The sequence below is a fragment of the Danio rerio genome, chromosome 3 (assembly GCF_049306965.1).
Source record: "Danio rerio strain Tuebingen ecotype United States chromosome 3, GRCz12tu, whole genome shotgun sequence".
Classification (NCBI taxonomy): domain Eukaryota; kingdom Metazoa; phylum Chordata; class Actinopteri; order Cypriniformes; family Danionidae; genus Danio; species Danio rerio.
The window spans coordinates 22882861-22906636 of record NC_133178.1 but is presented as its reverse complement, the minus strand read 5'-3'; the positions used below and the strand labels follow the sequence as shown (position 1 = coordinate 22906636).

Genomic DNA, 23776 nt, shown 5'->3' with positions numbered 1-23776 from the left:
CCCAAACGGTAACAAAAAAACAACAGCGATCAATGAAACAGACTAGACTGTATGTGTACACTTGGGCACCTACACATTGGCATGCAACTGGAATACAGAGAAAGCAAAGGTGGTCCCTAAAGTCTAGAGCGGCTGGCAGGAAAACAGATATCATTATGGAGCTGTTTGATATGCATACTGACACACACACACACACACACACACACACACATAGACAGAAGCACCTGACACTCCATCATGATGTCGTCCCTGTGCCTCCCAAGGGGCCGCAGGCACTCGCTGGCGTCAGAAACACATTACAGCGAGAGATTGAGGAGCCAGAGGCCATTATCTCCCCTCTACAGCACACAGCGCCGCTCTCCTCCTGCAGAGACACACAAAAAAACACTGCATCAGAGTGTGTGCGGACGTCTGTGAGCGTGCATGACGAGAAAAAAAAAGAGTGATATTCTGTCTGTTTATTCCAAATTTATCCAACTGAGATATTAATGTGGCTTTAGCAAACACGTGTTGAAAAGAAAGCAATATCTTATGTGAAAATTGCCTTTTGGATATTGCATTTGTGTGGAATATACTGACTAAAAATGTGTGCATTGGCTCTGTAATTGTATGTAAAATAACGTAATATTGAAGAACTGATGGTTTTTTTTCTAAGTCTGGAAACAATGGCAAGATTGGTGGCCTGTAATCTGTCTTTGTATTTAAGCCATTGATATTTTTGCCCAAAGTATTGATGGCCTTATTTTGACAAATTGATGTTTTTGTCATGATAATGTTCTTTTAATCATATTAAGATTTGCGCCATTGATGTTTGAAGAGATGCTTCATTGATGCATTGAGACTCATCCGAGTTTGTAATTTTGCATGTTATTTTAATCAGATAAATATTTAAAAGTTATTGATGTTCGGTTTTATTAAGCGGCTGTTTAAGAAGCGAATGTTTCGTGGATGTGGTGGATTTATAGGACTTTCGCTGAGTCACAAGGCAGCAGTTTATTGGGATGGTTTGAAAGCAGTTTTCAGTTTCTGTTATAATTGTGTTTGTATACATACACATTTATCAGTCGATGTTTAGGTTCAGTAATTTCATCTTCATGAATAAATTAATAGTTGGCTTTTGAGGTGCTTTATTGTCAATCCATTCAATTAAATCCCAGTTCAAGACACTTATCAGGCTGATAAAATGTTAATTGAAAAGAAAAATGTTATACATTAATGTTGTTTTTTCTGTCATAAAAGTACCAAAATTTTTCATTTATAATCATACTAAGTCAACATAAATTGACTTGTGGCATACAGTGTTTTGTATAAAAAAATTATAATAATAATAAAAAAATAATAAAATAAAAGGATTAAGATTAAATTAAAGGATTAATTATTAATAGCAATGATAATAAATAATAATAACAACAATATAAATGGCTCACTTACTCTACAAACAATAAGGGGCAATATGCACAGCTAATGTTTTTCAGCCAATTGTGAACTTCCGGTGAAAGATTTATGTGTCTGTTTTGCATTTCATAAGGTTCCTCTTACAGCATTGATGTTGTAATGCAATTCAAATATAATCAATTAAATAGACTTAAGCATCCATTAGGTTGTCAAAGCGTAAAAAGATACTAAATATTATTTAAATGCAGGCACCATCATTAGCAGCAGGTAAAATTTATTTCCATATTTTAAAGACATGGCACAAAAAAATATAATTTAACGCAGTGCTTCTTGTTTGGTCTGATACCCACTTTGTATCGGATCTCAGCCAGGCATTGAAGAGCACTGTTTTTTTTTTTTAAAGAAATCAGATCTTAAACGCATTGATTTTGTATGGGATGGCAATTCACCGGAAGCCTGGGGCTGGCTGACTGAAATTAAAAGTCCATGTTCATATACCAATTCAAGTAACCTAAAGAAAATTTATGCATTTCTATAACACAATGAAAAACTCCATATTGCAGGGTTTTTTTAATCATGAAGCCCCTGATTATATGGCTTTGACAATCAAAATAGATCTAGATGATAGATGATATTATCATATTGATATTATTGTTATATTGTCTGTAGATATGTGCAGGCTCAAATTTTTTTCTATCCTCAAACACATTTGGCCAAAAATTCAAGTTATAAACAATTATAAGACTAAATGGCAAATGCTTGATTAAGACCATCGTTTCCCTCCCTCAAATTCAAAAACACAAGCAATAACAGACAAAACATATTCAAACAACCAACTCATAATTTACCCTCATATTGAGATCTCTCAGGTATGATCCAACGTGCTCGACGAGACATTCAAAATGGAGGAGGGGCGGAGCTATGACGTGTAACTCTTTAACTGTCACTTGCCCACAAGAGGGACATTTTCAGTAGATATATTTAATAAAACAATTTTTTTCTAAACTTATCTGGACAAACTATACATTATTTTTAAGGTGGAACGACTATTAAAAGGGTAATAGAGTTTAAGGGTCCTCATAAGTAGTTTTCATTGGTTAATTACTTGAAAAACTCACAGACGGACATAAAAACTGACCAATAGCATTGTAAATTGTTACACTTTGTTTTATTTATTGTTATTACAATTATGTTTAATGTGTTGGTGTGTGACGGTGCAGTGGCGCAATGAGTAGCGCTGTCACCTCACAGCAGGTGGCTGGTTCAAACCTTGACTGGGTCAGTTGGCATTTCTGTGTTGAGTTTGCATGTTCTCCACATGTTGGCGTGGGTTTCCCCCGGTTGCTTCGGTTTCCCCCACAAGGCCAAAGACATGCGCTATAGGTGAATTAGGTAAGCTAAATTGGCCATATTGTATGTGCGTGAATGAGGGTGTATGGGTGTTTCCCAGAGATGGGTTGCAGCTGGAAGGGCATCCGCTGCATAAAACATATGCTGGATAAGTTGGCGGTTCAATTCGCTGTGGTGACCCCTGATTAACAAAGGGACTAAGCTAAAAGAAAAGGAATAAATGAATGTTAGCGTGTGTGTGTGTGTGTGTCTTGTATTTCATACATTGTGGGGACCAAATCTCCTCATAAGTGTAGCACTACCAGTAAATTAAATTTGCACTTTGTGGTGACATGTTTTGGTCCACATGAGGAAAATGGCTTATAAACCACACCGAATATAAGTAATTCTAAAATGTAATAAGACATATTGTTTCCTGTTTAGGAGTAGGGAGATTTACATTTACATTTTAGAATATATAGTCTGTCAAAAATAAAAAATCATTGTGTGGGAAGTCCCCATAAAGATAAATGTATGAATGTGTGTGTGTGTGTTTGTGTGTTAGTGTGTATCTTACCAGGCAGGGGTCAGAAATCAGGATCTCCAGGCAGGACAGATGTTCTTCTGAGTCTGACAGCGTCCGCAGCAAGTCATTTCATTTTATCTAAAGACAAACTGTGCAAAGCTGTCTGAAATGGAAGGAGAGAGGGAGAAAAAAATGTCAGAAAGACAAAGTGCAAGAAAGACAGAGAGCACTCGGGAGTCGCGGACAGATAAAAAGCCTCTTTAAGGGGTATTACAAGCAGCTCTTTCATTTGCTCACTGACACACAATGAAGAATTAGCACGAGGCTCTGCTGCTCGACTCCAGCAGTGGGGAAGCACCGGGAGAAGCTGGAATCTGTCGCTGTAACACACAACATTCATCCACCAGCAATTAACTCAGTCTAACTAATCAAGACTTGTTGGGAAATACAAAACAAGGGTTTGGAGGGAGCGATCACGTGTGGTTCTTACAACGGCATCATACAGTCATCTGGCCAGAAAATATGGCACTGACTCTGTCTGTGTTCAAAGCTGTTGTTCAAACAGTTGCCATGGTAAATAAGACATCACACTGATATATCTTCTAAGATGTTGTTTATATAATTTTTAAATATAAAAATCATTACTATCATTACATTTGTAAAATTACCATTTACAAATTGCCAAATTTCCAAGCAATTTTTTTTTTAAATATAAAAATATAATTATTAAAATGTAAAACTAGGTGGCTTGGTGGCTCAGTGGTTAGTCGCCTCACAGCAAGATGGTTGCTAGTTCGAGTACCGGCTGGGCCAGTTGGCATTTCTGTGTGGAGTTTGCATGTTCATCCCGTGTTTGTGTGGGTTTCCTTCAGGTGCTGCAGTTTCCCCCACAGTCTATTCAGTATTTCCCCCAGTATATTCAATGGAGTTTTTACATTAGCCTGCTGATCCTGATGGTCTATTTAACTGAATGCATTTTAATTACGTTACAACATCGATGCTGTAAAAGGAATTTTATGAAATTCCAACATATTTAATCTTAACAGTTATTACAAAAAAAAATCATTATTTTCAAAAATCTATTGTGTATATATATATATATATATATATATATATATATATATATATATATATATATATATATATATATATATATATATATATATATATATATATGTGTTTGTGTGTTAAAATGTTAAATTATTTAATTCATTATTCACTTTCTTTTCGGGGGTCGCCACAGCGGAATAAACCGTCAACTTATCCAGCATATGTTTTACGCAGCGGATGCTCTTCCAGCTGCAACCTATCACTGGGAAACAACCATACTCTCATTCACACACATGAACGATGGCCAATTTTAACTTACCCAATTCACCTATACCACATGTTCTTTGGACTATAGGGGAACCCGGAGCACCTAGAGGAAACCCACGTCAACATGTGGAGAACATGCAAACTCCACATAGAAATGTCAACTGACCCAGCCGGGGCTCAAACCAGTGACCTTTTTGCTATGAGGCAACAGCACTAATCACTGCACCACAGCACTGCCCAAAATTAATTACATTTAATTCGAAAATTAAAAATAAAACGAATCCAAAATGCCACAAAATATAAAAAAGTCAATCATACCTAGAGCCAAGACCTGTACTTTATTTTAAAATAATTTAAAATCTAAAAAAACAACAACACAAAAACCAAATGAAAACTTAACAAAATAAACTTTGAAAATCATGAATCATACCAATAATTATATTTGTGGCTCAGTGGTTAGCACAGTTGCCTTAAAGCAAGAAGCTCACTAGTTCGAGTCCTGGCTGGGTCAGTTGTGGAGTTTGCATGTTCACCCTGTGTTGGCATGGTTTTCCTACGGGTGCTCCGGTTTCTCTCACAGTCCAAAGACATGCGCTATAAGTGAATTGAGTTAACTAAATTGGCCATAGTGTATTTGTCTGAATGAGTGTGTATGGATGTTTCCCAGTACTGGGTTGCAGATGGAAGGGCATTTGCTATGTAAAACATATGCTGGATAAGTTGGTGGTGCATTCCGCTGTGGCGACCCCTGATAAATAAAGGGACTAAGCTGAATGAATAAATGAACTATTGTAAAATAATAATAATAATAATCTAAAACAACCTTTAAAAACAGAAACAAAAGGGGCCTTCCAGTATATTCATGTCATGCCAAAGTTCTGGACAAGAGTACATAAACGGTAAACCTGCCATTCAGCAGCTTTTAACTGACATTTCAGCTCAACACCCAAACTTCATCTGCTAAAACTCAGCTTGTCAGGTTGATTTCGAGTTACTGACTTTCATTGCCTCTATGCAATAAAATCACAAACACGACACGATAACTGTCACAACAACTCATAACATTTTACAGAGACGGTCACGGCTGAACTGAGCCTGTTTGGATCGGTCACTTGATAAAAGTCATTCATCACGAAAAACGCAAACTGACGACAACCCACATGTTCACACTGTAACAGAATCGCAGGCTGACAGAGATGCTTGATGAAAGTGTAAATGACAAACGCTTAATCAAGCGAAATGTAACATCAACAGCCACAGGGGCCGCAGTTAATGAGAAGTAATGGAAGAAGCCCTTCTGGGGCCCTTTTTCCCCCCTCCAAAACGCAGGAATGTAACTCACACCATTTAGTGTGAATGGCGCGCCGAGGAATGCTTAAAATAATCAAAAGCTGAGATTTATGCATTGGCAAAGGACTTCTGAAAATAGTCTGCATGGAAAGTTCTCTTACTTTCCAGCCATACTTCATTTTGAAGCTGTTCTGTTAGATGCATTTGACCTGAGATCTGTTCACTTTATGATTCAGCATTAGTCAGATATCCGAAAAACAACTCGAATTATAAAATGAATTACATGGGGTAAACTGTGCACATTTGTTTTTAAATACAAATAAGGCAAATAAGGCTTAGTTCCTGATTTATTTGGGTTACGACAACGGAATGAACCGTCAATTACTCTGGCATATGATTTATGCGGCAGATGCCCTAACAATTTTAAGTACTCGGTCAAAATTTGTTTAATTTGTGGGAAAAAAACACTGCATATTAAAGTCTGTGTGAACCAGAACATGCTGAGCCTTTTATTTTGCCATGTTAACGTATTTAAGTAAGGGTCGAGACTTTCTTTTTTTCCCTACTAGCAAACTAAAAAAATAATATTGCTGCTTATTCAAACTGTTCAAACTCAATTCTTAAGTTTTTTGGTGGGACAATATAATTGTATGATGTTCAACTAACTAAAAATTAACTAAAAAGATCTGATTTCTTAAAAAAAAAAACTGCCTGCCTGAGATACAATATAAAGTGGGTATCAGACCATACCAGAAACAATTAAATTACATTTTTCCATGCCATTCATTCATTCATTCATTTTCTTTTCGGCTTGTTTCTTTTATTAATTTGGGGTCACCACAGCAGAATGTACCGCCAACTTATCCAGCACGCTTTTACGCAGTGGATACCCTTCCAGTCACAACCCATCTCTGGGAAACATCCGTACACACTCATTTACACACATACACTAAGAATAATTTAGCCTACTCAATACACCTGTACCACGTCTTTAGACCCGGAGGAAATCCAAGCCAACATGGGGAGAACATGCAAAGTCCACACAGAACCCATCCGAGGCTCAAATACGTAACCTTCTTGCTGTGAGGCGAATGTGCTACCTGCTGCGCCACCGTGTCACCTTTTTCCATGCCATGTCTTTAAAATATGGAAATTAATTTTACCCCTTTTTTTTTTTTTTTTTTGCGCTAGCCTGCTGCTAATGATGGCGCCTGCGTTCAAACGTTTTTTGGTCTCTTTTTATGCTCTTTTCATAAATAAATAAATAAATGAATGAAAAGTTAAATAAAAGCAAAACTCTGGAGAATATGGTAAGATTAACTCATTCTTATAACAATATTTACCACTTGATTGATTACATTAAATTTTGAAAATTATATATATATATATATATATATATATATATATATATATATATATATATATATATATATATATATATATATATCGCAAAAGTTTCCTACAAGGTCTTTTAAATGTGCAAATGAGGCTTATTTATTTAATTAGACTTATTTAATTAAACAATCACTAATTTGCATACATTTCCAGCACAAAAATCTTAACATTTTGTTTAGGATTCAGAATTCATGATCAAAGTTAAGTTTAAAAAAAATATAGCACATTTTTTAAACATATTAATGTAAAGATTTGTTAACTAAAGGGGTTTTGAGAATCTTTTATCACTCCTTAATTCAGAAAACATTGCAAGCAAACCATACATAAATCAATTTTCCCAATTTTTAAAGAATAAAATGTTGTATATAATCAAACAAACTATGTTTGAACTATGTTTGTAGCCTATAGAACAGCAGAAATAATAGTGCTGCCTTCGTTACTGCAGTAAACAAAGCAGTGTGACATCAAGTATAGCAAGATTTTTTCTATTCATAAACTATACACCATCCCAAAATTTCAAACTTTAGCAAACAACAATAATTATACAACTGTATAATCAAAAATGATGCAACATTTAACACCTTGTAACCGCATTAAGACTTTTTAAGGGTCTTAAGTTTCTCTAAATTGATTTATCAACTTTTAATACTGTGGGGCGATGCAGTGGCGCAGTAGGTTGTTCTGTCGCCTCACAGCAAGAAGGTTGCTGGGTCACTGGTTCGAACCTCGGCTCAGTTGGCGTTTCTGTGTGGAGTTTGCATGTTCTCCCTGCATTCGCGTGGGTTTCCTCCAGGTGCTCCAGTTTCCCCCACAGTCCAGAGACATGCGGTACAGGTGAATCGGGTAATCTAAAATTGTCCGTAGTGTATGAGTGTGTGTGTGGATGTTTCCCAGAGATGGGTTGCGGCTGGAAGGGCATCCACTGCGTAAATAAAAAACATGCTGGATAAGTTGGCGGTTCATTCCACTGTGGCAACCCCGGATTAATAAAGGGACTAGGCCGACAAGAAAATGAATGAATGAACTTTTAATACTTTTTAGGACCCCGCAAACAACCTGATATTGGAAACTGAAAGCCATTGACTTTCAAAGTATTTGTTCGCTTGTTTTTTTGTACAGATGTGAATAGCTGGTTTCAAAATATTCTACAGAATGTCTTCTTTAACAGAAAATGGAAAATAATAAAAACTACTTGATGCTGCGTAAAATGGTGAGTAAATGTTTATTTTTGGGTGAACAATCCTTGTAAAAGTGTGGAACAGTTTACAGAGTGGATGTTAAATATCAGTTTTCACTATTTACTGCTACATAAACATAAACATTATATCCTATATAATTAAATATGCATCCATAAATAAATAAAAAGTTCATTTTTGCGCAGTAAAATAAAAATATATCGTCCTTTTCTCCCTGGGATATCAGTTATTGCTTCAAAAGTAAAAAAAATATATATATTTTTTGCCATGTTTGTTTCACTTGTAGCTATGATTCAGCACCACAGTACCTTCAGTAACATCTAGTTGCATCTTTCACACTTGTGTTGCATCAGATCTCCTGAAACAAATCAGCATCTGAATCTATGTGGGTCTGTTTGTTTCTCTCCCTCTTACTTTCATTCTATCTACTGCTGTCAAACTATGAGAAAGAGAAAAAAAGAGAACTGCACATCCTTTCTAAGCCTTTGAACTGCCAGGAACCTGATTGAATGAAAAGTAAAGAGCAAGAAAGCAGATGGACAGAGCGAGCAATAAAAGAATTAGAAGCGGCGATGGAAAGAGAGAAGAGAGCAGGACTGTGAGTGGAGGGGCGCAGCTGGGTTTGCCCCGTGTTCGCGAAGGCTCTGGCAGGGTGAACAGGCACTTTCTGCCCTCGGGGGGGACATGCTGGGGCAGGAGGGGGGAGACGGGGGTCCCGACCCTCATCAATCTCACTCACAACCCGCTTCAAGACACCAGAGGGGCCCAAACCCGCAGGCCACAAACCCCCATCCTGATCACCAGACGCACCAAAACACCCCTCTATTGGACACAGCGGGACTATGGGACACACATACAACACAGAGACACACACACACACACATATTCACACTCAACACTGAGAGAGAGAGAGAGAGAGAGAGAGAGAGAGAGAGAAAGAGAGAGAGAGAGAGAGAGAGAGAGAGAATGACACACAACACACATTCACACACAAACAAAAAAACACAACCACATACAACGACACATATGCAATACACAGAGAGACACACACTCGCAATGACTACAACTGGCAACTTATTTCTCTTTAAAGGCAAAATTCTGGTGAATATGGAAAATTATATATTTTGCAAAAGTTTTTTAAATGTTGCTTAAATGTGCAAACGATAAAGAAAAAGCTCTAGTCATGCAAAAACTAAATAAAATATAAGAATACTTTATAAATATTGCAGAAGAAAACACTCCAGCTAAAAACACGTCCCCCATTTATATAAAAGATTAGTAACTAACACAAAATACAGATCATGTTAAAGGAAAATGGGAACTAACTAAATACCATGATTGAGAATGAGGTCTGGATTGAGTTATTTGGGGGATGTCATAAAGGAATTAATAGTCAATTATGGAAAAAATCAGATTGCAAGGTAAAAATAAGGCACTTTATTACTCCTATCCTAGTTTCTACATATGTAATTTCTACATCTGTTGCTTTGTGTTGGAGAAAATGTGGTAAAATTGGAGATCATACCCCAATTTTTTGGGACTGTCTTAAGACTCAAGAATATTGGAAAAATGTTTAAAAAAATAGATAAGATATTAAATAGAAATACCCCTCAATCCAATTGTATGCTTACGGGTGCCCTGTCCAAAAAAATGTTTAATGAAGAAACAAGATTTGTCCTAAGAATATTATTACCGGTTACAAAAAAATGACAACAGTACATTGGATAGAAGAAGGTTTTCCAAAGGTGCTTCAGTGGATTCAGAGACTTAAACAGGTCTATGTAATGGAAAAAAAATGACTGCATGTCTACAAATGAAGACTAATATTTATCTGAAGAGGTGGAAAAGTATGATAATATATTTAGATATGTATATTTAGAAGTTACTTAACCTATCACCAATGTCAGTAAAAGTAATTACAATGAAACACAATGTAACTTGATGTACAAATGCATCCCCTGAAAAGTAATTATGATTGCTATTTCAGTACTTTTTATTCATTGATTTTAATTCTATTTGTTTATTTATTTCACAATTTGTTTTTATAATATAATTTTTTTATGTATTCCCTCATCTGTAAGGGATTAAATTGTTGGGGAAGGGGTTGTTCTGAAAACAATATATTGAAAAATCTTAAATAAAAAGTAAAAAAATATTAAATGTGCAAACGAGGCATTATTTAATTAAACATGCACTAATTTGCATACATTTCTAGCACAAAAATCTCAACATTGTGTCCGATTCAGAATTCATGATCAAAATTGAGTTCTAGCACATTTTATTTTAACATATGAACGTCAACTTTTTTTAATAAAGGGGTTTTGGGAATCTTTTTAACGCTACTTAATTCAGAAAATACTGCGAGCAACCATACATAAATCAATTTTCCCAATTTTTAAAGAGTAGAATGTTGTTCATAATAAAGTAAATTATGTTTGAACAAATCCCACTGTAAAAAATATGGAATATAGATATGAATAATGAATATAGCTATGTGTAAAACTGCAAAGACTGGTGTATGAAAGTGTTGCTGTGTTTGAAAAGTATAGTAATTCACATCTACAGACACATATTGATACACTGAGTCAATAGAAACACTAAAAGGTGAATTTAGGAAGTCTTTTTTATGAAATCTGAAAAAAGTGTCAAATCTTGAGGGGAATAAGTGCAACTAAGTGCATATCTGTGAAGAGAAATGATATGAGACAGGTAAAAAGGCAAAGTGTGATGGGATGTCAGTGTAAGAGGGTTTAATAGTGTGACGTCCTGCTCCTACACTTGATCACACCCACGTCTGACACACTGGCACCAAACCAGCATCATCTGTCTTCCCTGTGACACGACACACGCCACAACTACTTTTCATTATTTAAATAAATAGTTTAAAAAGATTAAAGATGATGGGAAATCAAAGGGTGAAGCTGTGGGACAGCGGAATCTCTTTAGCATCTCAATTCTAGCAGCAAGAGCAAATGAAGACCGGCTGATTCTTCAAAAGACATCTCAGAGAGCGTAAAATGAGATCTCAACATGGTCTCAAACAGGGTTAATGACAAAAAAACATGAATTACAAAATATTAATTCATTCATTCATTCATTCATTTTTTTCTTAGCTTAGTCCTTTTTTCATCAAGAGTCGCCACAGCGGAATGAACCGCCAACTTATCCAGCATGTGTTTTATGGAGCGGATGCCCTTCCAGCTGTAACCCATCACTGGGAAACACCCTTACACTCTCATTCACACACATACACAACTGACAATTTAGCTTGCCCAATTCAGTTATGGCGCATGTCTTTGGACTGTTAGGGAAACCGGAGCACCCAGAGGAAACCCACGCCAACATGGGGAGAACATGCAAACTCCTCACAGAAATGCCAAATGATCCAGCTGGGGCTCGAACCAGTGACCACTGTGCCACCGCACCACCTATTACAAAATATATAAAAATTCTATAGTACACTTAAAAAAAAAAAACAATAGTATACCAGTAGTTAATTAAATATACATATATATATATTTATACAGATGAAATCAGAATTATTAGCCACCCTTTGAATTTTTCTTTCTTTTTTAAATATTTCCAAAATGATGTTTAACAGAGCAAGGAAATTTTCACAGTAAGTCAAATAATATTTTTTTTTTTCTGGAGAAAGTCTTATTTGTTTTATTTTGGCTAGAATAAAAGCAGTTTTTGATTTTTTTATGAGCCATTTTAAGATCAAAATTATTAGCCTCTTTAAGCAAATTTTTTTCGATAGTCTACAAAACAAACCACTGTTTAACAATAACTTGCCTAATTTTCCTAAACTGCCTAGTTAACCTAATGAACCTAGTTAAGCCTTTAAATATCATTTTAAGCTGTATAGAAGTGTCTTGAAAATATCTAGTAAAATATTATTTACTGTCATCATGGCAAAGATAAAATAAATTAGTTATAAAAAATCAGTTATTCTAAACTTTCTAAACTATTATGTTTAGAAATGTTTTAAAAATCTCTCTGTTAAACAGAAATTGGGGGAAAATAAACAGGGGGGCTAATAATTTCTACTTCAACTGTATATATATATATATATATATATATATATATATATATATATATATATATATATATATATATATATATATATATATATATATATATATATATATATATATAATTTCAAACAGTATTTAACTTTGTTTAAACTGAAGTACTAAAAAACAAAAACTAAGTAGTAAACTTACAAAAAATTATAAAGAACTTTTAAATAAATCCCTTACTTACACTTACAAACAATTACCGTATGTATAAACTAACTAAACTCCGGGGCGGATTTAGTGATTTTTGGGCCCTATAAGCAATTTCAGCCCAAGTCCTGAAATGCACACATTCTACTTTAATTCCTTTCCTATATAATATTTATTTATATTGCTCTTCTTTGCAATCTCTCAATCTTCTTTTCAACATTTTAAATTGATTGTAATCTCTTCATTTTAAATGATAAGGTTTCCTAAACAGAATTTACAACTAAAATAATAAACATATTATTGGTATAATAAAGATATTACGGTGGTGCAGTGGGTAGCACAATCACCTCACAGCAAGAAGGTCGCTGGGGCCCTAAGCAGCCGCTTACCTTGCTTACAGGTTAAATCCGCCCCTGACTAAACTTTAACAAAAACTACAGTGAAAATGGAGGCTAAAATTATTATCAGTAAAGACAAAACAACACTAGTCTCATGTCACAATGGAGTCCAAGATTCTCCAAAGAAATGTAAGAAATTTTAATCTAAAAGTATGCTAAATACCTCAATTAAATATAAATGAGATATCCCAAGAAACTTTTGGGCCAGTTTCCCCTGTACATATTACTGAAAAAGTATTTAGGAAAGATAAAGAACGAGAAACAGCAGGCGTGTGACTGAATATAAGTGTGTGTGTGAGTGAATTAGAGAAAGATGGAGAGAGTGCTTTGCGTGAATGTGTACTCGCATGATAAGGAGGGTAATTAATTTTGTTTAATTAATTGCTACAATGCTGCTATCATCGCAGGGAGTGAAGAGCACAACTTCTACTGTTCTACAGCGACGACACACACACACACAGAGAGTAACCTCATAAAGGTTGAGGACATGTTCATTCACAATACAGATGTGAAGACAAGCTTTATAAACACAGATCCTTACATCTGTGAATCATTTGCAGACTAATTTATGAACACAACACAGACAAACGATGTAAGATACATAAACTGATGCACACTCGTGTTTCCAAAGCAAAAAAATGGCCAAACACACTTCATGACTGATGCAAACCGCCATGTTCATACAAACCCTCACCATCATACATGACTGTAAACATTGGCTCAGATAAAAAGGAGTGGGAGAGAGAGGAAACTAGGAAGGGATGGAAGAGGACAAGGGCCAAAATGTAAAAATCAATTTGGCAAGTAAAACAGATGACCCTAAACTCAGTGTGGGGCTGGTAATGGCAGGGGCTCCCTCGCTAAATTCAATTTACGCAGACCTACCAACTCAATTTGTGCTTCCATTTGGGGGCAGAAGAGGAGCGGCGCCACGGGATCAAGCGTCCCCTCAGGCTCCTCTACATATGTTCCTCTTCCCAAACCTAATAATACACACTCCAACCAGAGCTAGGTATCGCTCGTCTGTTTGACACACACACAGATACACTGTTTCTTCGGTTTGTGGCATATTAGTTGGCTTCTTGTTTTCATTGGATGGAATATTAGAGAAGTGCTTGGGTTAATATTTATGAAATTTGGCAGGTAGTTTTTATCTAAAGAGACCTGCATTGCAGTGAAGGTGTACGGTTTATTCATGTGTTCACTGAGAGTCAAATTTTGACTGGTTTAAAGATATTCATTAAGATGCAAAGCAAACAAAATGTGGAAAAGAAAAATAAACAAAAAAAGAAGTGAAAAGTAGCTTAGCCTTATATACTGTATATGAAAGATCCTGACCAACACCCAATAATGTTCTGAGCTCATGCAAAAAACCCAGACCAGACAATAGATGAAAATATATAACTAAATAAATGTAGTTTGGGCCTATATTTTGCAAAATATACAAAATGAAAATACAATTTTATATACAAAACCTTCAGACCAAACTAAATGAAGAAACAAATTCAAAAACAAATCAATGGTAGTTCGGGTCTATGGGTTATGCAGGACATCCAGACTAAACAAAAAGTGAAGAAACAGATCAAACAAAGTAATAGTTTAAGCCTATATATCAAAGTGATCCAGACCAAATAAACGATGAAAAAAATGTAATAAAAATACATGGGTCCTAAAAAAAATAAATAAAAAAAAAACAGACCAAACTAAATGTGAAACATATGAGAACATATATACACACACACACACACACACACACACACACACACACACACACACACACACACACACACACACACACACACCAAAGATATATAGGTGTCGCGGTGGCGCAGTGGGTAGGTTTGCAGTTCATTTAGCTGTGGCGACCCCAGATTAATAAAGGGACTAAGCCAAAAAGAAAATGAATGAACGAATTTGTATATAAACACACACACAAATGATATAGCCAAATGTAAATAAATATATAAAAAATATCTAAATATATTTAAATGTATTCATATATTTATAAATATATAATAAATTGAGATCAGACTACTAATGGTTTTGGTTTACATACACAAAGATCCAAATCAATCAAAGCAAAAAAAAAAATAAATAAAAAATAAAACTTAAACAATCAAAAACAAACGAAGCAGAAACTTTTGCTTATATTACACACAAACAAAACAATTTCTACAGTTTCAAATGTCATGAGCAGGATTTCTGAATTAGACCTTTTCTACTCATATACAGTGCTCAGCATATATAAGTACACCCCTCACAAATCTCTCTTTTAAATTCCTGTTTTTTAATAGGAAGCTTTACAATATTACATTTGTGCACATACATTAGATTAGTCAGTACTGAAGCTAAATCTGGAGCTTGTCTAACAAAATAACTTTTGATAACAGTCCAAAAACTAGTACATCTAAATGTATAAGTTATAGAAAAATATTAAATACAAATTTATAAAAGAAGAAAAAAAATCAAGAGAAGCAAAAACACAATTTTTTTTTTTTTTTTACAATATTTTGCTTAAATTTAATTGCATTATCTTTCAAGTTCTACATTTTGGTGACTAAAATATTAATTATATATTGAATATAACTGTTAAATTAAGTTTTGTTTAAATGCACCTAAATACATTACCTATATTCACTGAGAAATGGATAAAAATATTAATTTTCAAAATAGGGTGTACTCTATGTTGAGCACTGTAATATCCGATCATGTGACCTCAGTCTGCATTTCCAATTCTATTTCTTTTGTAAATATAGAAATTTCAGTTATGAGTATAATGCATTTTAAAACAATGTGTTCAAACGATAACATAAGAAAATATATTTTCAAATTGTATTGCATTTCATTGGAAAAATCAATATGCTGCATGTTATTTTTTATTAATAGTGTGTGAAACATTTAACAGTAGATCTTTCAATGCTACACCGAGGTCATGTGATCTCTTCATCTTTGCATGAAAATTATAATATTATAAAATTATATATTCCTGCAATAAGAGGCATTTTTAGTAATTTTTTGTTATAAGGTCTTTTAAAACAATTAAATGAATTATTGCATCTCATTATACTTGAGCACTACATTTAGTGATTTAATAATCTCACAGTATGCTTTGTATAGTATAAAATCTGTTTCATGCATGCATAAAATGTTCAATATATATATAGCTTAAGCATTATGCAGCAGATTCAGTACAAGTCAGCATTATTAGCCCTCTTTGAATTTTTTTTTCTTTTTTAAATATTTCACAAATGATGCTCAGCAAAGCAAGGAAATTTTCATTGTATGTCTGATAATATTTGTTATTCTGGAAAAAGTTTTATTTGTTTTATTTCAGCTAGAATAAAATGAGTTAAGTTAAAAAACATTTTAAGGTCAAAATTATTAGCCCCTTTAAGCTATATATTTTTTTACCGTCTGTAGAACAAACAGTTATCAAAAACTATTATGTTTAGAAATGTGTTTAAAAAATCTCTCTGTTAAACAGAAATTGGGGGGAAAAAACATGGGGCTAATAATTCTGAATTCAACTGTATTTATAGCAAGTGTTACACATATTAATTGGTTTAAATATAAAGAATTTAATGTAAATAATTATAAAAATAAACATAATAATTTATATTTAGAAAGATTTATCATTTAAAAATAATATAAAATTGCATTATGTAATAAATTAAATAATTGCACAAGCCATGTAATAATCTTTGCTAGCTAAGCGACTCAAAAAAAAATCACTGTTTTTTTTTCTGTCCAAAATTCACAAAGGGAATTTTTGCTGACAGAACCATGCTTCAACGGTTCTTTCGGCCTTGGGAAATTATGACAGACAGCTCCTGCTTTGAGGTAGTCCCGAAAGAAAAGCTGCTTCCCGTTTCTGTCTGTTTCAGTGTGCCTCAAGTCACTTCTCGCCCTGAGCAGCTCCAAAAACTGTGATTACCACTAAAACCTATTTTAGGCTTTGTTTTTACTGTCACATGACACAAAACACAGCAGTGCATGTGTAGCATGTTGACCTCATGTGAACATATTCACAGACAGATTTGCTGACAGCATGTCAGACAAACGTAGATGCTGCTTCATATTCTTACAGCCACGAAAAAAAAAAAAAAAACTGCGCTTTCAGATGCCAAAAAAAAAACACGCAGCGAGAGAGAGATAAAGAGTGAACAGGTTTGGATGGAGTGGTTACACACACCGACTGTTACATCCACATATATAATCGAGTGAGATCAGACAGGCTTCATCTAAATCTCCACCTCTTTTATTCATTCTGTCCGTCTCTATTTTCTCATTTTCCATGTTCCTTTCTCTCTCTCTTTCTCTCTCTCAGTAGCTTGGTTTCTTGCTCTATTTTCTCTCTGATTCTGATTGGCCAAACAGGTGCTTTTCTAGCCTCTGATTGGACAGGCACTCTCTCTCTCCCTCTCGCTCTTTCATTTTCTCTCTTTTTCCCCCATAATGCCCATGGTTGGTGAGCAGGAGCTAAGGGTCCGTCCAATCATTGTCTGAGCCATCAATCAAAGCTGACGGGCCCAAGCGACATGAAAAGAAACCTCAGTGGCAGCCATTAACCGAACACCCCCCACCACCCCTCTCTCTCTCTCTCAACCCCCCGTGCTTTGTTTTCCTTTCAGCAGACAAAAACGGACTGACAAGATGGAGGGTTGGACATTAATCAAACCACCCCATGGAACCACCTCTTCCTCCTGATAATAAATAAATTCCACTCTTCTCATTGGACAGATGCTCGCATTTTCGCCGTCCTCCTCCTCTTCGCTCGCTCTCTGGGTTTTAAGGATCCTCATCTGCTCTCAGTCAGAGTAATTCCCCACAGATCAGAGAGGGGCAGGTGTTTGCTTCACCCTCCTGCCTCTCCAGGGGCCGTGTTGGCCTGACAGCTGACCGTCCCGGGCCTGTCTCCTTTGGTTCGCGGCTGCCGTATGCGTGTTCTGTTTGGTTTGGACCAATGGTTCACCCCCCTGCGCTTTAATTGAACATGCACTGCTCAGCGGGAGGAAGGAACGGCCGCAGGAAAAAAAACAACATTCTTCCTACACGCATGACTATGAATGTCAACCATGCTCAGATCACTGCGTCCTTTTTCGCTGGTGGAAAAATCATACGCAGCCCGTGAGAGTGCACATACAAACAGCCTTTGTTGATCTGGAAACATGACAGCTGGTCTTTTCCGGTGACAGACAGAACAACAAGATTCCCAAGATGAGGCAAAGGCGTCTAATTAAAACAGTGCCGAGGTTTATTGAATAATGCACCCGATTTCAAAATAACACAAGGCAATTCAGCTGTTCGGGTTTGCATTGCACAAATGCGAGATGTGAACAAAATGACGTACATCGAGGGGGTGTAAAATAAAAACAAAACAGCTGTTAGGACTTATATTGCAGATATAAAAGATGAAAACAAAGGGATACTTTTGTTTGATGTTGTAATAGCCAAATGCTAAAAACCTATAAAAAAAAGAATAAATAAGTAAAAACACAGATGTTTGGACAACAACATATACACAACAACTGCAAAATCAAAGCAAAACAGCTGCTAGGGCTTATATTTGAGGTCAAAACGCAGCATGACTGTTTGATCTGGCATAACTCAAATGCAAAATCACAATAAAACCAGCAGTTTGGGTATTTAAAAAAACCCCTAACAAAACCAAAAACCTGGAGTACTGCAATGAAATCAAAACAAAAATGGATATTTATGACAAAGTAAAGAAAGAACTAATTAGCAGACCTTTAAATAATTAATTGTAAGCAAAACAATAGTGGTGTGTGGACTATATTATACTAAACAAATCTCTAAAAAAGTAGAATATATACTAGGGCCAGGATTAAAATGATCAAAATAGACTTTTTCTGCTTATCCAAGATGCTTGTGACTCCTTGAACAGAAGTGCAAATTCATTTAAAAGCACAGAAGCACAAATGATAGATCAGGAATGCACTGGGGAGGTGCGTTCCTCCGAATAATTTCTTCCTCTGCTTGACAGGTAAAAGAAGACAAATGAAAAGTTAAGATGGCACGTGGAGGCGTGTTAGTGAGCCGCAACGGGTACCATGGCACCCTGCCTTGCAGGGCATTGTGGGATATGTCCTCCACCAAAGTGGCTGCCCAGATGACATATTACAGCTCTGCAGGAAACGCATGGGCCTACAGAAGGAGGCGTTTCTCCTGCGTTCTGCAAACGTTTAATTTTGGTTGTCTTCCCTGCTGTTTTTACCCAGGTTCAGCGAGAGTCCCGCCGAGGGCCGAAGCGTGTTTGCATTGGCCCCTTCAGAGAAGGATGCAAGCCCGCATGACTGTTCAACGCTCCAACCTCCAACTTTGAAGTTTTCTTTGACTGCGCAGTGAAAATATTGGCGCACACAACTCATATTCGTAAATCAGCCGGAGCCTTCAAGAGATCAAATGGCGGCGCTGAAATATTCGCTTCCTCGCAACGTTTACATCCTCGCATTAGATAAAAGAAAACATTGAAGGAGAGGCCTCTATCCGGGTGGCGAATTCAAAGCGATTTACGCACACGCCAGCGATAACGCAATGACACAATGAGGATGTCTGAACCTGAAGAAACAAAAGAAGCCCATTGATTTGCTGTTAGCAGATCGGGCTAGTGGAAATACAGCCGGGGTCTGTAAGATGGCTGGATCGGTGGAGATATCATCCCCAGTGCGACGCCGCTGTTTTCCTGAACCCCAATCTGTTGTATCATTGACACATAAATGGATTAGGGTCATGTATCACTGATAATGGTCTAGCCCAATGCTGGAGCGTCTGCGGTTTGGGTTGTGTGTGCGCGATAAGGCCTATTGATTATGTACCATATGCAGTTCCCACGCCGTCCTTTGTGCCATGTGTTCGCTGATGTGTTTTTCTCCCTAGAAAGGGGTACGTGTGTGTGGTGATACAGCTGGTGAGTGCGGGGTTAATTTACTCACACAGTCGTCGGCCTTCAGGAGCCTGCATGCTTCTGTCTGGAAAGGTGAAACGCTGTACGCTTGCATGCAGTGGAATCAATAGAACAGAATCTGCAATCAAGACACACAAAAAAAGTAGACGCAACGCATTCAAGACAGACAAGTCGTTTCTTTTAATGGATGTAATCACAGTGGTTTCGAACTGTACTACAGCGTTTTCTGACTGATAAGGCCACAGTAAGGAGTCCAATAGAAGAGGCACGTGTGTGTCACATCACACACACACAGAAAATATATTCACGTTACACGGCGGGCACACTTTCAACATGTGATCAACTAAAATACCACAAGTCTGAACTACATCAATCACGATGTAACCCCCCTACCAAGTGACATCCATGTAATTTTACAGGAGAGCGATGCTTAACCATCTGCCGCTGGGTTCGCAGCTTTAGTCTACTTCACTCCAAGTTTTAGCGCACGACAAACAGTGTGTGATAACGTCTGGCAGTGATACGCCGAAGCTACTGTTTTTCATCTACTTCGAACTGTGACTCCAGGTTTCGCTTCGCAATTTCATATCAATAAAAAAGTCAGTTTTGTGTAATCCAAATGATTAACATCATACATACATACATATATGACGTTTGTCATGTACTCTATAGCGTTGACAAAACCATTCAGATACGATCTTAAAGGGATAGTTCACTTAAAAAAAATAGGAGTGCACAATTTTTGGGAGAAATATATTAGCGATTGTGCTGATGAAAAGTGTGATTGGGATTTAAAATATGATATAAAAATAAATAAAGCTCCAGGTTTGTTGCGCTTGATTGTAAGGCTGTATGATTGTACTGTGTGTCATATATAAACAATAATATATATATATATATATATATATATATATATATATATATATATATATATATATATATATATATATATATATATATATAAAATCAAATTCATTTATTTTATTTTCGTCTTAGTCCCTTTATTCATCAGGGGTCGCCACAGCGAAATGAACCACCATCTTTTCCAACATGTTTTATGCATAGGATACCTTTCCAGCTGCAACCCATCTCTGGGAAACACTTACTGTATACACTCTCATTCACACACATACTCTACGGACAATTTAGCTTACCCAATTCACTTATTGCACGTCTTTGGACTTTTGAGGAAAACCGGAGCACCCAGAAGAAACCCACCCAAACATGGGTAGAACATGCAAAACTCCAAAAAAAAATGCCAACTGATCCAGCCGAGGCTTGAACCAGTGAGCTTCTTGCTGTGAGGCGACAGAGCTACCCACTGTGCCATCACGTCACCCTATATGTGAAATAATTTGAATTAATCATAGGTTTATTATTACTACTAATTAATAAAAACCTTAAAATAAGAAAATAGTTTCTATTGTAGTATTTAATTGTACAAAATATAAGATTGCAAATGTAAAATTATGAATTTGTGATGAATGAATGAATTAATTAAAAGACATTTAAATACCATATTAATTCAATGCTAAAAGATCTTGAGGCTTCCTTTTTAAGCACTTATTGTTTTGTCAAAATATTTGGTGATATGCACATAAAATAAGTAACATCATAGCTTATAATTTTCTGCGAGCCATGTTGCTGTAAGACACTGACAAACACTGGATTTACACTTCTCACATGTAAATAACCACAGTAAAGCTCGTTACTCTATTTTGTCTGTACTGCTCTTTGCATTTTCTGGGTTATTTCGGTTAACTGTGCACTCTTATTTAAAGTAATAGTTCTGTCATGATTTACTCACCTTCATATCATTTCAAACCTACACACAAGCAAGTCTAAAAACTGAGAAAATGATGACAGAACAAATGTGACAAAACTATCCCTTTAAAGTTGCTAATAGAATTTTGTGATGCTAAATTGTGAATTCTTCAAGTTCATTGAAGATGCCAACTTTCAATGCTCATACATTGCTCCCGCCTCCTCCGGAGATCCCACCAATAATTCATCAGCTGGGTGTGGCCTTTTCCGAAGCCTCTTGGCCTCATTCTGAAGCTTCTGTCGAATGTAGCCCTTTATTTCCGAATCTGTCTTTCCGGGAAAGAACTGCTGCACTGTCCCTGTGGAGAACATTTCACTGGTAATCAAAACAGCAAACTTGAGATCACAATTAATCAAAACTTCCTGTCCTGATTGCAGTTAATGAAATGGAACTGGACGTATTCTCATACTAACTAAAGTACGCCCATCGTTCAGTATTTGTTACAAAGCAACCCTTATACGTACTTAAAATGGCCTGGATCTCATGGGCAGGAAGAGCTGGCTTCGGCATCCCTCGTTTGCTGTTAACGATGCCTGAGATTGAGTGAGAAGCCAGACAGTCTCTGTCATAAAGGCTGCGCAGCAGGTCATTGGTTAGTTTTTGAGCGGTGGTCCCTGTGTTGCAGCGCTCTAGGAGATCAGCAGTGATAACCTGGAGAAACACACATTAAAGCTTTGGTTAACTGATATGCATTTTTCAAGATCAAGTACACAGATAACTGATGTTTTAAACTGATATAGAGTTAAAGTCAGACTTATTAGCCCTCCTGAATTAGAAGATTTTTTTCAACACATTTATAATCATAATAGTTTTAATAACTCATTTCTAATAACTGCTTTATTTTATCTTTGCCATGATGGCAGTACATAATATTTGACTAGATATTTTTCAAGATACTAGTATTCTGCTTAAAGTGACATTTGAAGGCTTAACTAGGTTAATTTGGTTAACTAGGCAGGTTAGGGTAATTAAGGCAAATCACTGTATAACGATGGTTTGTTCTGCAGTAATAAAAAAAATGCTTAAGATGGTTATTAATATTGACCTTAAAATTATTATTTTTTTATTAAAACTACTTTTAATCTGGCCGAAATAAAACAAATAAGACTTTCTCTAGACTAAAATATTATGGAAAACACTGTGAGAAATTAATTGCTCTGTTAAACATTATTTGGCAAATATTTGAAAAAGAAAAAAGAAAATCCCAGGAGGGCTGATAATTTTGATTTCAACTGTACATGACTGTTTTAGCAATGAAATAGGTTACAATGAAGATGCTTTTCAAGGCTTCTTTTTAATTTTCTTTATAGTCAAGTATAATTTTCATGCAATGCTGGGTTTGTGTTGTTCAGGGTCAATGCTGACACAGATTATTGTCGATTATTGGTTATGTAGACCAGTGGTTCCCAAAGTGGGGGTCGGGATCCTCTGGGAGGTCACAAGACAATGATAGGGGGTCGCTTGGTGATTTCCAAAAGTCAAATAAATTTTTTTAAACTATTAGAACTACCTTATTTTATTCACAACCTACAGAAGATAAAAATAGTAAATAGTTACATAAAAAGCAACAACAGGCAAATAAAAAGCCATCAGCCATTTAATTTGTTTATGGGATTGGTGTGTTTACATTAGATTAACAACACAGCAATAGCGTCAGCTGCAGCAGATTGATTTTATAGCACCAGGTTAAACTTTCTGACACCTTTATGACAATTAAATATCTTAAAAATGAATACAGGCCACAACTGAACATTGAGGATGATCTCTGGGTGGCGGTCTCCAAAACTGACTTGTGCTGAAAACATTGTGCCCATCAATCTCAATAAATGAGGTTAATAATAAGTAAAAAAAAATAATAAATGACTATATAAATTATAGCCTATAGTTGTTGCAATTTTTTGTTTTTTCAATATGTTGGTGTTTATGTAGGCCTATTGTTGTGTGAGCAACA

General features: G+C 35.9%; 1 protein-coding gene across 15 annotated transcripts in view; it reads right to left on the bottom strand.

Annotated features, from left to right (window-relative positions):
- Positions 1–23776, bottom strand: part of prr15la (proline rich 15 like a) — a 62943-nt gene that overhangs the window by 31985 nt on the left and 7182 nt on the right. For 7 of the 15 annotated variants that reach the window (XR_012398609.1, XR_012398606.1, XR_012398608.1 and 4 more), the window contains 5 exons: positions 22290–22476; positions 21973–22123; positions 20029–20118; positions 3302–3413; positions 225–364 (listed from right to left, as the gene is read on the bottom strand). Coding sequence is in view for 6 of the 15 variants with exons in the window: in XM_073939258.1 (XP_073795359.1) it covers positions 20043–20118; positions 21973–22123; positions 22290–22476 (414 nt within the window). In the remaining 9 variants the exon portion in view is untranslated. Of the gene's footprint in view, positions 1–224; positions 365–3301; positions 3414–18294; positions 19791–20028; positions 20119–21303; positions 22124–22289; positions 22477–23776 lie in introns of those variants that run through there. The other 8 variants (XR_012398642.1, XR_012398613.1, XM_073939258.1 and 5 more) reach the window with 5 other exon arrangements.